The 15180-nt window shown below is 44.2% G+C and overlaps 1 protein-coding gene across 3 annotated transcripts in view; it reads left to right on the top strand.

The window, feature by feature from the left end:
* Window positions 1-230: 230 nt before the first annotated feature.
* Window positions 231-15180, top strand: part of MACROD2 (mono-ADP ribosylhydrolase 2) — a 786342-nt gene continuing 771392 nt past the window's right edge. For 2 of the 3 annotated variants that reach the window (XM_015856727.2, XM_015856726.2), the window contains exons 1-2: window positions 231-461; window positions 4356-4472. In XM_015856727.2, coding sequence (XP_015712213.1) covers window positions 416-461; window positions 4356-4472 — 163 coding nt within the window. In that variant the 5' untranslated portion in view covers window positions 231-415. The remainder of the gene's footprint in view (window positions 462-4355; window positions 4473-15180) is intronic. The other variant, XM_015856725.2, reaches the window with a different exon arrangement.

Here is a 15180-nt window from a genome sequence, read left to right as displayed (position 1 = left end):
CTGTGCCGGGCCGTGCTGTGCCGGGCCGTACCGTGCCGGGCCGCAGCGCCCTCTCCAGGGGTGCCGCCGTCTCACCCAAGCACCCGCCGCGCTCGGGACGCCCCGTCCCCATCGCGGTCCCAGCGCCTCTTCCCGCCCCGCCGCCGCCGGCCCGGGCACGGGCGGAGGAGGGGGCTGCTGAGCGGCGGCTGCCGGAGCCAACGGGCGGCGGGGAGGGGGGCGGGCGCTGCGGGGGTGTCGGGTTAGAGCGAGGCGTGACCCAGCTGACGGGCGCCGCGCGGAGCCGGGCGCGGAGCTGGGAGCGGAGCTGGCGAGCGGCGCGTGGCGGTGGCTGTCGCTGAGGCTCGGCGTCCCTTTCAACCTCCCCGTGAGTCTGGGGAACCTGCAGCTGAAAGCCGCCGCCAGCCACAGCACCATGTACCCCGGCAACAAGCGGAAAAAGCTCTGGCGGGAGGAGAAAGGTACTGCCGCCGCCGCCGCCGCCACCGTCCTCTCGCGGGGCCGCCCCATCCCGGGACGGGCTCCCGCCGCGGCCTGCGCGCTCTCCGGCTCCGGGCCGCCCTCCCGCGGGCGGGTTGCGGCTGGGGCGGCCGCGCGAGCCCCTTCCCGCCGCTCCTTCCCGCCGCCGCTGGGGCCGCGCGGCGCGGGCTGGAGCCGGGCACTGCGGGTAATGGCTCGTGGGCACCACAGCGTGCTGCGCCCGGGGCTGCTGCTGGGGCTGGCCGGCCAGCGGGAAGTAGTTGGGTTACGGCGCGGGTAGAGCACCGGGAAGAAGTCGTCCTCCTTTCTTGAAGGGCTCGTCGCTCTTCCCCCTTCACTTCTCTTCAAGCCTAACATCCAGCTCCGGAGCTGGCCGTCTGCTAAGGCGTGGGACAGGCGCTGTGCGCTGACCTTGCCTTATCGGCGTCTGCCTTTTGACCCTCTAAAAGTAACGTAAATACCGACGGGGAGACTGTGGCAGCCGGGTGGGGTATTGCCAGGGACTGGTGGGAGCCCTGTGCTCGGGAACGTAGTGGAGACAGAGGAAAACTAAAGCACGCTCGCAGGTCCTGTTATGAGTTCTCTTCTCCCCTCATCACCACTGCTGAGTGTGTATTGCAAGTCTGGAAGGCAGACGGCCCCTCGTTGGACGGTGTGCATCCTGCAGGGAGCAGTCCAATGGGTATCGGTGAAGAGCAAGATGTGAGAGCTGCACATAAGTTCATCGCTTTGCAGGTTGGCTGCTGCATTCACACCCATCCCCAGGGCAGAGAGATGCATTGCCTGTCTTCTTGCCAAGCTGTCTTAGAAGTAATGTTCCTTCTAGACATCTGCTTTTTCTACCTGGCTTTAAAGTTCTTCTTTTTCAGAGCAGAGAGATGGTTAAAACCCACCAGCACAGTGATACTATGGTCTGTGGGCTATGGAGATGTTGCTGAATGCTCGTGCAGCTCAGCTGCTGCTGAGGGTGCTCTGCTCAGTGAGGCGTGTGTCTGAGCGTTGAGGCTCGGTGTCTTCTCACACAGTGAGGCTGAACAGCACTTGCCAGTCTTCTGCTCCAGTAACTGCTCCTTGGCATTGTAGTTGTGGGTTTGGCCCAGGGCCCTTCACACGAGGAAGGGGGAAAGCGCTGCTGTGTTGTTGCTGCTGCTCTCTAGCTTGCAGCTGAGTGAGGTTGTTCTTGTCAAGTGTTCTCTTGGCTAGGGAGCGAAACTACAGCATCCCAACTTCTTTCTGTCCTAGCCAGGTTGTCTGTGAAAGCAAGCGTTCTGCTAGGCCTGTCTGCCGTTCCTGCATGCTCTTGGCTCCCATAGTGCTGACAGGGCTCCTACTTCTGCTTCTCCCATGGAGCTTTGATGGTAGATCGTTCTCAGCCTTTTATATTCAGGAGGGCTTCATTCTTTCAAAAACAAACAAAACAACAACAAAAAACCTAGACTACTGAATACTGGCTTGAAACCCACTGATATTTGCCTGGCTTGCCTTAATTACTTTCTTATTAACTGAGAATTGGTTCACTTTCTCCCAGGCTGGATTACATTTGGAGTGCATTGAAACAGCAGGAGTAGCTCTGGTGTTGATGTCTGTCTTGCAGCACTGGACTGGTCTGCCTGTGAGCTTCTCAAGCATGTCAGCAGGCAATGTGGGTAACAGTGCTTGCAACTAAAGGTGCTGGAAGCATCTTATGGGATGTTTGTGCGCAGCTGGACCTTGGCTTAAATTCTCTCTGTCAACTTGTAAGAGTGAAGCTCTACGCACCCTTCCTACAGAGGGAAAACTTGCTGTTTTAAGGGCAAGGAAATGGCTCTGTGGCATCTTCAGCAGAAGACAGACAGCCTTTCAGTGCTAGATGGTCCTGTGGTTTGACACAAGCAAACACACTCTGTTTCCCTCTCACATTCACGTTTGCCTTTCTGTAGTACTTCTAACAGGCACAATAAATGCTTGGTGTGCTCAAAGATCAAGCAGTAGAGCTAAGTGTGTATTTGCAAAGCATAATGTTGATTCTAATCACATTAGTTGTACTTTTGTACTTGTAAGTATCCAATTAAGATACCAAGCAGGAATAATGCGATAGGAATATATTTGTTGACTGAAGGAGAAGTTGTACTGTCAAAACATCCAAATGCATTTGTTTTGTGAAGGGAGCCTGTGCTCAAAGCCTGTCTCTGGTATTTTAGGCTGTGCTGATTACACTGTGTGAAACAGAAAAGTTATTTTGATTGGGGGGGGAAGATCCTAGTGCAGTGCAAGTGATTTTTCTTGAGAGCTTTGGCTTAAGAAGGTCCCTTCTCTAAGCTCCCTTCCAACCCGCACGAGACTATGATACTATGAAGAGGCAGTTTCTGTTCAGCTCCTTCTCTGCTCCTTCAACTTGATAAGAAAATACCATCTCTGTTTGTATCCATTTGTGATAGGGAAAGGTAAGATCCATATGTCTCTAAAACCTCTTAAAACCTCTTCAATCATCAAAGAGCACTTAAAACTGACTAACAGGCCGAGGGCAGGTGTTAGTATGGTGATGTTACTGGTCGGATGCAGCCAGGAGCTTGGTTAGTGAATAGGAGTCTGATATACTTTACATTTTTTCCCCCCTCCATACGAAAGAATGCATCTTGCTCCAAGCTAGCAGCGAGCATTAGAATTGTATTTCACTATTGAGGGAGCCCATCCTGCTTGGTGGGGTGAAGAAGAAGAGGATGTGTCTGCAGGAACCTGGTGTCCAGCCCAAGTCTCTGGGCTGCTTTTCTTGCTTTAGTGCACTTACAGCCACTGCTGAAGAAGAGTGAAGCTGGCAGCATCTGTCCTAATTGTACAACCTGTGAGGCTTTACTTAAACTAAGTGTCTAGAAAAAGGCACTGTGACCATTTCTCTGAAGAAAACCTCCCGTATGCACTTCAGTGTAGTAACTAAATGTGTCATTCTAATACTCAAGTACAAAACTCTCAAGTCATAACCCAGGCTGCTCGTTTCAAACGCAAGTTCTGTTTCACAGCATTTTTAGTCCAACAGATTCAGGTCGTGCTGATCCTGGGCTGCCTTTGGAAGCCTGTTTAGCCAAAAGAGCGAAGTGGGCTTTCCTAGCAATTGGTTTGTGCTCAACCGGTTTGTCAGCCCAGCTTAGGGGTTTATTTTTCTGGAGCTGCTGATTTTGGCCCAAAATGGGATTATACAGTAGTGGATGTTGTTAAAGCAAAAGACTGCAGATTTCTCATGCTGGGAGTTACATTGTTTTCAGAACAAAATAACCAAACAGAAACACATTTCTTATCACCGCAGCCATCTAGAAAGTGATGTAAGATCTGCTTTTGCTGATTTCAGGTTTTTTTTTTTTGTCTTATATTGACACTGCTCATTTTTTACCATTTTCCCCACTTTCTTTGCTGTGATACGTGAAACTTGTTTCAGTAAAAGTACATCAATTTTGATGTTCCACGCTGTTTGTTTTTAAAATCTGGATTATGAATACAGAATGTGAAGAATAGATTCTGATATGTGGAAACTCTATAAAGTAACAATTCCCTACTTAATGAACCTGCTGTTAGATCTCTGATGTTGAGTTTAAGTGACTGGAAGAGGAGCTGCTATAGTGATGGGAGGAAGGAAATCTGTACAGCTGAGAGAGCAGTGAAGAGGCATTTCTTTTTGCTGAACTGGGATGTCCAGAAATAGGTGCAGGCAGTAGTTCTAAATACACCATGTTCAGCTCCTATTATTTGTAGCTCATCAAATCACCCATGCTTGTTTCTTTCAAACAGTGTTTTGTTGCCTCAAGGACACTGCATTGGTCACTACTTGGCCAATGTACAAGAACATATGAAAGCTTGCAGAACTTGTATTTATTTATTAATTTTTTTTTCCCCTCCCTAAACAGAACGTTTGCTGAAGATGACCTTGGAAGAAAGACGCAAAGAGTACTTAAGGGGATATGTTGCACTGAAAGATATCCCAACGTGGATGGAAGAAATGAGAAGCAAGAATGAAAGTGATGGTAAGTAAAATGGGAGATTGTTATTAAAGAAATTATTTTGTTTACTCAGCCTCTTCTGTTTTCTCAGTTGCTTTTAAGAACAGCAAGACTCAGAATCCTTGATGTTAGTAACAGTGGCAGCCCTGATTGGGATCAGGAGTGCTTCACTGGGGTGGGTGGGATAAAACAAGGCAAAAACTACTGGTTTCCATTGATTCCTTAAGTACCTGCAGACACAGACATATCAGTGGTACCCTTAGATACCTAAAGTAGCAATTTCTTGTCTCTGTTTTTACTTCCTGGATACTCAGGCACACCTAATGAACTTTCTCTTTAACGCTTAGGAAGCTTAATGGTGTGGGGAATCTGGGCAAAGTAGTGTTGTTCTTGTAGGTTACTGAAAAGCAGTGGGGAAGTGCGCAAGTTGTGGTGGCTACTGAAAAGTCACAGACAAGACAAGATTGGATTTGAAGCCTCTGAAAACAACATTTCTAACTCGTGATCCTATCTCCTTCCTTGGGCTTAGGAGCGTCAGCCTGGCCTGGATGAACTCCTCGTCTCTTAGTGTGTGCGGTGTTATCATGTGGCCAGGAGGGTTGAAAAATTTGCAGTGAAAGCTGTCTAGAAATGTGAATCTAACTTGCTAACACAGATAAGATATCTGAGGTCTAGGCTGATAAGAATTTAATTCTGTTACAGTGTCTCAGTCATTTTTCTAGTTCTCCTTCACTCACATGTGTAAAAGAAGAGGGACTTCCTTGTCTGGTTTCCCCCTCCTGCTTTCTTTCTCTGTTTCATCTGGGCTGTTTCTTGGGATCTGACTATGAAATGTATTCTCTGTTGCAGTTTTCTTGTAGATGATGATGCAGGAATAGTTTGCGGACCCTTTTGTAACAGTTGAGGACTAGTACTGGCTGTTGTGAACAGGAATACAGGGTGACCTAGTGACTATGGGTGGCTGTAGCCTTCATGTGAGATGAGGTCTTAAACTTATAGTCTGTTTTTAATAAAATGGGAAAGTTGTAATAGTCTTCCCCCCCTTCTAAAAGCATTTCTAGGGACTTTGGAATTAAAAATACATGTCAAAAGATGCTTAGCTTTTAAATTTCAACATAGTTCTGTTACAACAGCTTCCATAGGTCTTTACCTTGTTATGCTAGGTCTTTGAAATCCTTATAGCCTCAGGAAGCTTGTTTATTCATAAAACAAGGGCCATGTAAAAAATAAAGAGATTGCATGACTTCTCCAAAGTTTGTTTAGGTCTGTGGCATGTGGGAACATGCAGTCTGTCCATTAGTTTGAGTGGGAGACTTTTATCCTTCCTACACTAAGCCGTGTTTTTATTCTGACAACTCTCAGGTGTAACTTATAAAACTGCTGCATCTCATGTTACACGGGCTGCTGAATGTGACAAGATGTGGATTTATGTTGCGATTGCTGTTCCACCTCACATAAGCAAAATGTCAGTGTGTAATGTGCAGGTATTGAATCATAGGGATGGTGAATTTATTTCACTGTAGATACTCTTGCACTCTCTGCTAGTACCCAGTACACTGCAAAAAAATGCTGGAAGGCAAAAGCTGTGCAGAAACAATTTTTTTTTTCTTCTCTGCTACTCAAAGGTTTTGTTGTAATGTTTTCAGGAGGAAATATCCTTAGTCTCTTGTTTTTTCTAGATATCTTTGTTGTAGATACCTCATGTGGAATAGTGAGCTCCTGGAAGGTTAGGTTACTGTATTTCAGCTGATCAGCTCAGTTAAAGAAACTCTATGTTAGTGAGACTGTTACTGTATCTGTTTCAAACTCTGTTTCCCTTAAATGTCAACTCAATTCTGAAGGTACAGAGAGTATGAGGGGTAGATGAAGCTTCCTGTGCTGAAATCAGTGATGACTTGAGAATGCTATGCCCAAATTCTGCTGCTTTCTTCAAGTGAAAGGTTACTTCTTGCAGTGACAAACTAAAGAGGTCTGAAGGAGAAAAAATGAAAAGAAATAATAAATGTGTAAGCTTGATGAACCAAGACAGCAGCTGATGAGGAACGTGCAATAAGTTTTCTACCATTTACTTCAAACACTGTATACTGTGAACAAATGACAGATTGATTAGTAAAGTGTGGAGTGGCTGCTCAGGAAGAGCGATGAGGAGAATTCAAGACAGGAACCAAGAACAAATAAACTGAAGCAGCTGTGATCAATCTTCTGCTGGACTAAGGAGCTATAGGAGAAGGGAGAGCCTCGGGGACAGGCCTAGTACTCCCAGGTTCACTGAACTGGGAATGAGAGGTGTTGAGTACTGAACAAATTTTTGTACTGGCTTTTTATTGGGGATATCATTGTGTGAACAACGCAAAGGCTTTATGGTACTGATTTTTTTCAGTGTGAAAGTATTGCTGGAAAGCATTTTGAGATTCCAGTTAGGCACGTGCTTCTGTTATATGCCAGTTTAATAGGAAATAACTAAAGTCTTTGGAACTGCTGAGACTGAAATGATGAAAAAAGGAAGGAGCCAACCTGGCTGCCGTGCTCTGCGTGGCCTTTATTGAGAAGTTTGGACAATGCGCTTTGGTTTGTGGAGGGAAGTGTTTCTGCCCCCATTCTTCCTCTACCACCAGGTGTGAAGTGGTGTTTGGGATGAAATCCTCAATAACTGTAATGCTTTGAGTGAGTGGACTTGAGGTGAGTTTTAGCAAGTCCGGAAACCTTTAGTCACAACAACAAAAATAATTTCTAGGAACAAAAAGTTAGGAAGTTCTGAAGGGCAGATGAGAATAACTTTCTTAAGTGAAAACCTTTTGTAACAGCAAAGATGTTTAAATAGAAGTTGGAAGCAGCTGTGTGTAGTTAAGTCTGTTTTACTCCTTCTTGACTAAACCAAACATATTAAACTTTAGAATGTACAGGAATTTGCATCTGGATTAGCCATGAGAAATGAAGTTGCTGTGTATCAGAAGACATTCCATATCAAAATACTTCTTGATTTAGGGAAAGAAGGGTGATGTGGAATGCAGACATGAAGTTAGTGCCCACTGATCTGAATGGAGGGAAGGAAACTCTAAGGTGTGTGTGTTTCTAGAAGGACTGCATTGGTAGTGTCCTTGGGTTTTGGCAAATAACTGGCCAAGCTGGGAGGGGAGACCTCAGGGTACCATAACTGTCCATTCTCCTTATGCTGTCATTACTGACTATTGATCCTTTTTAATCTCAGAGTGGATACTAGGAAGGGAAACAATCTTTTCCTCTTAAGGGTGTTTCATAAATGGCGGAACTTCTTTTGCTTTAACCACGTTAAGAAAAAGAGACACTGTTAAGTTAGGAACTAAGAATGACCCTGTCATACAGGGCAAGGTAGTTTGTATGTGCTGTAACCCATCCTTCCTCCCACATCTCGTTCTCCAGCCATACTAAAGCCAGACGCGTCTCATCTGTTCTGTTACATACTTGGAAGCAGGGTTCTGTTACATACTTGGAAGCCCTCTCCTCATAGGGCTGATTCTCCAAGCCCTTCACAAGCCTTGTTGCCCTTCTCTGGACCTGCTCCAGTACCTCCATGTCTTTCCTGTCAGCCCCAAACTGAACACAGTACTTGAGGTGAGGCCTCACCAATGCCGAGTACAGGGGCAGGATGACTTCCCTAGTCCTGCACACCACACCATTCCTGATACAAACCAGGATGCCATTGGCCCTCTTGGCCACCTGGGCACACTGCTGGCTTATATTTAGCTGGCTGTCCATCAGCGCACTAAGGTCCCTTTCTGTCATGCAGCTTTTCAGCCACACCTCCCCAAGCCTGTAGGGATGCCTGGGGTTATTGTGACCAAAATGCAGGACCTGACACTTGGCCCTATTGAAACTCATGCCGTTAACCTTGGCCCATTGATCAAGTCTATCCAGGTCCCTCTGTAGTGCCCTTCTCCCCTCAGGCCGATCAACACTCCCTCCCAGCTTAGTGTCATCTGCAAACTTACTGAGGATGCACTCAATCGCCTCATCCAGATCATCAATGAAGGTGTTAAACAGAAGCAGTCCCAGCACTGAGCCCTGGGGGACGCCAACTGGATTCCACTCCATTGACCACAACACTCTGGGCCTGGCCATCCAGCTAGCACTTCACCTAGCAGAGTGTGCGCCCATCCAAACCATGGGCAGCCAGCTTCTCCACCAGAATGTTATGGGGGGCAGTGTCAAAGGCCTTATGATAACTTGTTTTGTTATGTTTGGTGAATAAAGAGACATAATGTAGAAGAAGCAAAGCAATTTTTTGGAGTTGAATATAGTAACTTATTTTTGGGTACAGTTATTCCTGAAGATGTCTTTATGGTTCAGCAGGGAAACTTTGGAACAAACTTCAAAAAATGAAACCTTTTTCTTGAAAGCTCTTCTAAAAACTGGAGACTTGAGAAATCTGTTGCTACTGAGTTCTGTGTACTAATAGTAGATAAATGCTTTGTTGCGTTTCCATTCAGCGTGTGGATTTATAGCCAATTCACAGGATGTGACAGTCGTGCTGGGCTATCAAGGTCTGTGGGATTCATTGGTATACCAGTGGTGCAGAGGCGATGGGAAAAGTCTTTCAATCATTATCTGAATTTAAGAGTAACTATTTTTTATGAGATGAAGTCAATAAGGAAGGATCCAGCAGCTCTAGAGACTTCTTGCTGGTTTAAATGCCATGAAAGGCCTGCAGTATTTTTTGTTTAAGTGAGTCTTAGGCGACTGGGTGTTTTGGCTGCTTCTGAATTTTCTTATTATGCTTTATTTTTAGAAAATGATATGGTTCAAAATGTGCTGAAATTAATCTCCTTTAACACTGAAAGTTTTATGTGTATTTATGAGGTTTAGATTTAATAAAAGCATCTTTGTGCTAGAAATCTGTAGGTTTCTAAATATTCAGAGAGATGACAAGATTAAGAAGACAAAGCATCTGTATAAGCCACTCAATGCTTAACACTGAAAAGAAAATATACGGTCATGTTAAACTCTATTGACCAGCATTTCTTGATATTGTTAACTAATCATCAATCATGCTGGGTGCTTCAGGGCTTCTCTTGTTTATGATGTGAGTGCTTGTCCTGTAGGAACCATGAATCAAGGTATGGCTCTTTTTTTATGCAAGTTTTCAAACAGCCTTTGGAAAGTAAGCTGCTGCTCAGCTACACTGAAAATCTACCAGGAGTCTACAAGTGAGAAACAGCATCTCACAAAGTTATACATTATCTACAGTGGGTTACACAGAAAAAGAAATGGTTTTGTGAGAATATGAACCATTCCTGAAAGCTGCTCCACAAACGAGGGTTTCTCTGGTTGTAATAGCTCCGTGAAACTAGCACATTTCAAGGCCACTCCCTGCCAAGGAAACAAGTCCATCAATTGCCTTTAGTCAAGACTTCTACCTGAGTAACGGGTGAAGGTCAGTTGGGACATCTTAGCTCCATGTGATGATTGCTATCTGTCAGTGAGTGGCAACTGTACTTCTGCTGCTGACTCTGCTTTATATTGGCAGTACAGAAGGTTTTCAGCTGAATTTACATACAAAACCTGCATGCTCCGGTTCAGGATCTCCTGCTGTTAGTTGTGGCTGTGGATGATGAATTTTAGCTTTACTTAAACTTAGTGCTCTATGTGGTTTTGGCTTTTTATTTTTTGAACATTGGCTTACTGCTTGGTTGCTCATACCGAGCATCTGAAACTGGAGTCTGCAGGAGACACCGTGGTGTGTTTGGTTTGAAAGCTGTCACTTATATGCATGTGGACGTTACTGCTTAGTGGCTGCTGGTTGAACTGTACAGTGTACTCCGAGAGTACAAAACTGCAGAGTGATGCAAATCTTACCATTTGCTGATGCTCCATGTCTTACTATCTTTCTAAACATGCACCTCGGGCATTCTTTTCCGAACACAGCTTTACAGTGCACAGAGATGGGGAGAATACCTTTGTGAGCAAGTTTGAAGGTAAGGTGAGAAACAGCTATTTTTGGGGGAGGTTGGTTTGGTTTTAGTGGCAGGTATTCCTATTTAGTTGGTGATATACCTGACATAAATAAAAAAGTAATTCAAACAAAATGTTTAGTCTAGCGGATGGAGAAACTGTGATGAACAGAAAGAACCAATGTGGGTTCAGTTGACCTTGTAGCTCTCTGGTGAGCAGCTTGGATATAACCTTTAGAGGATGGATTAGCTGTCAGAGCAGTAACGCTTGTGTTAGTTTTCTTCAAAGAAAAATCTTGCCTTCAGCAACTTTAAGAGATGGTTATTAAAAAGCAAGAAATCAGCTCTGTTTTTATATATATGTATGTATAAAGGACACATAATTCAGTATGGCTAATTCTCTAAGACGATAAATCACTTGGCTTTGATTAAGATGATGTCTTCTTAAGCTGTTGTTCCATAATTTATTTTTTTACCAAGTTAATATCCGCACAGCATTAAGCTTATGCAGGTCTCTGATATGGTTGTCATTTGGTGATGCGTCTGTATGCAGCTTGAGAGAATCCCTTGTATTTTGATGTGCTAGCCGTAGTTTTTCATGGGAAAGGATGCTGCTATCAAAAATAAATTAGAATCCTTAATGAAGCTCTGCAAGCTATCAGTCTCTTTAGAGAGTCAGGGTAGTGAAGATACAATGTGAAGTTTAACACAGGTTAGCCAGGAGAAAAATCTCTTAACATTGAAGTGCTTCTAACTTGAGTCTTGACACAATTAATAACTCTCAAGCCTCCCATCCCATGCAATAAGAGAATCAGATGTTCTTAGTAGCTGCTGAACATTGTATGCAGCTCAGTATGGAGGTCCCTAAGGAAGTTTGAGTTAGAATCAAAGCACAGATGATGCTGTGCATTGTCAGCAGGAAGGCTTGCTTGGATGGCAGGGAAGGATGACGTTATCAGCAGTGGTGCTGTGTATAGGGCAGTATGTGCTGTTCCTCAGAAACTGCTGAAAATGTGGAGATTTTGAAGTTCCAGCCTGGATTTTATTCAGTAACTGACTTGCCTCATATTTGAGTCTACAAAGGGAAAGAATGCTATCTTCTTGAATGACATAGCTTTGAATGTATGGGGCTGGAGGAATAATGCGTAGTGGCTCTTGGTTTCCAGTCAGTTTATGCATATATCATTTTTTCCCCCTCAATGGGTGTTTGTTCTTCCAATTTTTGTGTACAAAAGATGAGCTCCCTTTTGAGCATGGCAGATTGCAAGATCAAATCTTCAGTTTCTTCTTTTGTGCAGGGAGTTCCACTAAGTTATCTATTTCTGTTCAGTACAGTAGTTTGGCTTCGGCCTTAATCTGTTATTTAGGGTAGATGGTGTATTGTGTCCTCACAGTCTTTTGCAGGCAGGTGTGAGCTAATGTGCCAGCCTGAGAGGGAGGAAAACATGTTTGTGATTAGCTTGAGGCCAAAATCAAGCTGTTGAATTGTAAGCTGTGACAAGGGTGCTGGTGTAGACCTGGCGCTTTGCTGTCTGGTTGCATGGCTTCCAGATACCTTTGAGTACAGGCAGACCAAGCTGCTGTTCTCCTTCAAAAGACTGGGAGATTCCTTTTTATTGGGCAGTAAGAGCGCAAAGACCAGTGTTGCTTGCCTTGCTTCACCATAGCTTAATTGTGACAGACAATTATGAGGACATTGAACTATTGTCTCAATGTGCTTTTGTTGCCTGGGGCCAACGACAATTAGTGCTTGCACAGGCTCAGCCTGCCAGCTGCTGCTATTTGGATGTGGGAGGCTTGCATCAGGGCCTGGAAGTGCATTGGTATCTTTGTGGCTCTTAAACATCCCTGATAAGTTAGCGGTGTCACTGATACACTTTAAACTCATTGAGCTCACTGTTTGGATGCTATTAACCAACTTTCATGCATAGCTGCATTTATTCCACGCGCAATTAAACACATGATTACACGTGTGTTAAAAAGCTAATCACTAGAAACCAGATAAGGTTGACATCTCTTTTTCAGTTCACTAGAGCCAAACTGTTCAGTGGAGCGAACTTGCTCACCACACAGAAACATCTCTAACAACCAATTTGTGTTTGTATAAGCTGTTGTAATATTTCCCCTGTGAAGTGATATGTAGTTTTCCCTGTGAGCTGACGTCTAGTTGATGCACCATCCCAAAATCCTGTTGGCACTGAATTCATCAACCTTGTATGCAGATGTTTGCTGCAGTGCACAAAAAATGCTTTCCCATGCTGGAGAGTAGGCTTGGACAATCCATTTTATTTTTAACCTTTAAGCTTTAAGAACACTGAAATTACAGTGTTCTATGTCTCCATTTCTTGTGTTAATGGGAAGAGGGGAAGCACACAGCAAGGGTACTGAGGCTGGCAGCTGTTTCAGGCTTCTGTGTGGAAGGGAGGGTGACAAAGGGCCTTTCCCAAAGTTTCCATCTGTTTGTGTAGACAGGGTGTTGTAGAATGTGTATCCTCTGAAAGATAAGCTCACAGCCTCACGCAGATATAGTCCATCCATAATGCAGACCTGAAGAGAATATAGAACCGCTCACCCACATGCTTTGCTTTAAAACATTTCCCTGCCTTGTCTATCTCTGACTCTTCTTACAGAAGCTTTTCTATGCAGTACGGGTCTTTTGGGTAGCCTCTCCTGTACTGATGGGCGTAGTCTGGAAGGGTGGTCTAAGTTGCCTGTCATACTTGTGCAGAAATTGAAAGAACTTTTAGTTCAAGTTCAGCCTGTGTTGGATTATTTTGTGTGCTTGATATTGTCCTGACTGTGTGAACAAGGAATTGCTTAGAAAAAGACATTATAGGATTTAGTTCTCAGATAAACATATTGTGTGTTGTATTGCTATTGTTTTGTGGGAATATTTAATGAATTACAACTAACTGAAAGAAAACCTCGCTTAGCGTTGGTAGGATCAGCCAGGGAACCACTGACCGGTCTGCCTCACCTCTGTACCATGTAAGGTCATGGAACAGATCCTCCTGGGAGCTGTGCTGAGGCTCATGGAATACAGGCAGGTGATATAGAACAGCTGTGTCAGCAGGGTGAGGGAGGGGATCTGCCCTCTGCTCTGTGCTGTGAGACCTCACCTGGAGCACTGCGTCCAGATGGGGAGTGCTCAGTGCAGGAGAGACATGGAGCTGTTGGAGCGTGTCGAGAGGAGAGCTGCAGAAATGAACACCACCTGTGAGGACAAGCTGAGAGCTGGGCTGTGCAGCCTGGAGAAGGGAAGGCTCCAGGAGACCTTAGAGTGGCTGTCAGTATGGAAGGGGCTGTAAGAAGGAAGTGGATGGACTATTTAGTGGGGTATGTATAACATGAAAAGGGGAAATGGTTTCAAACTAAAAGAGGGGAGATTTAGGTGGGATATAAGGAAGAAGTTTTTTATACTAAGACTGGTGAGGCACTTGCCCAAAGAGGTAGTGGGTGTCCCATCCCTGCAGACAGCCAAGGTCAGGCTGGACGGGTCTCTGAGCACTGAGGGTGTCCCTATGCAGTGCAGGGGGTTGGGTTTGATGACCTTTAAAGGTTCCTTCCAACTCAAATGGTTCTACGTCCCTGGGAGCATGGATCAGTTATATTTAAAGAAGTAGAGGCAGATATATATATATATATACATATATATATATATGTATATATAATTTTTATTTTTATTTTTTTTCCTGTTCTGTTTTACTACTACCAGATATCTAAAATTTCAAGTGTATTGCTGATAACTAAATCCAGACAGAATAAGGTGATGTGAGCCACTTTATGCCTGTAATGAATTACGCTGCAATATTCTGGTGTTTTGAGGTTTGGTGCTTCCTTCCTTCCCTGGCTCCCCTTTTATTTTCTTATTTTCACTTAAACATGTAGAAGAAGATAAATACTAAATGTTTCTTCTCTTAGAGAGTTTGTATCGCATCCTATTTTTGAACCCCTGAAAGCAAGTGAATATGACTGTCAGCTCTGATTGTTGATAGATCACTCAAATGCCTACAAGACTGAGTTCTATTCCTTGTTGTTTGGATTAAACTCCTGTTGTTTCTCAGGATAGTGAATTAGTTATTTTTTTTTTCCTCTCCTTCTCCTCTTGGGTGGAGAAATATTTCAAGCTACGTGTGACCCAAGTTTAATGTCTTCATGTAGAAGATGCTGTTTAGTACTTGCGGGAAAACATGCATGTCTGTATACCAGTGGTAGAGAACCAGAATGGCAGTCGCCTGAAATGCTTCCTGGCAGTTCTGCAGGAGTTTGGTAGTTTGCTGATATTAACTTTGTATTTCCAACCTCCTTAGTAAGTATTACAAAAGGCAGTAGTGCTCAACTAGAGGATCTGTTGCTTAGCAATGGTGTAGGAAACGTATGTGGTGCAGAATGTAGAGTAAAATATCTCTGCTTAAAAACCTAATGAATCTATGCATGCTATAAGCTTATTGAAATTCTGCTTCATGCTGCATGTGCTGTGTGTGCCTACTAAAAATGGGTTTATCCCTCATGGTAAATAAAATAGATACTGACACCTGGTTACACATAAAAATGTGTTTTGTTTGTTTTTCCCCTAGCAAATTTCTAAAGTTGAGTGAAGGAATACTGTGCTGCTGGTAGTGTAAGTTTTGGGTAAAGGTTATCTTGAGAGATACTGGAGTAATTTATACTTGTTAGTAGTGCGAATATAGTGATGTTATCAAGACACGAATGTTGCAGTTAAGGTGACCTGCTTTGTTTGAAGGAACCTTACAAAGAAACATCACCTACAGTCTTTCATCAGACTATAAGCAGTGGTCTAAAAA

Source organism: Coturnix japonica, chromosome 3, assembly GCF_001577835.2.
Source record: "Coturnix japonica isolate 7356 chromosome 3, Coturnix japonica 2.1, whole genome shotgun sequence".
In the NCBI taxonomy this organism is placed as follows: Eukaryota; Metazoa; Chordata; class Aves; order Galliformes; family Phasianidae; genus Coturnix; species Coturnix japonica.
Note: the sequence above shows the minus strand (reverse complement) of the source record. Positions and strands in the feature narration are given on the sequence as shown.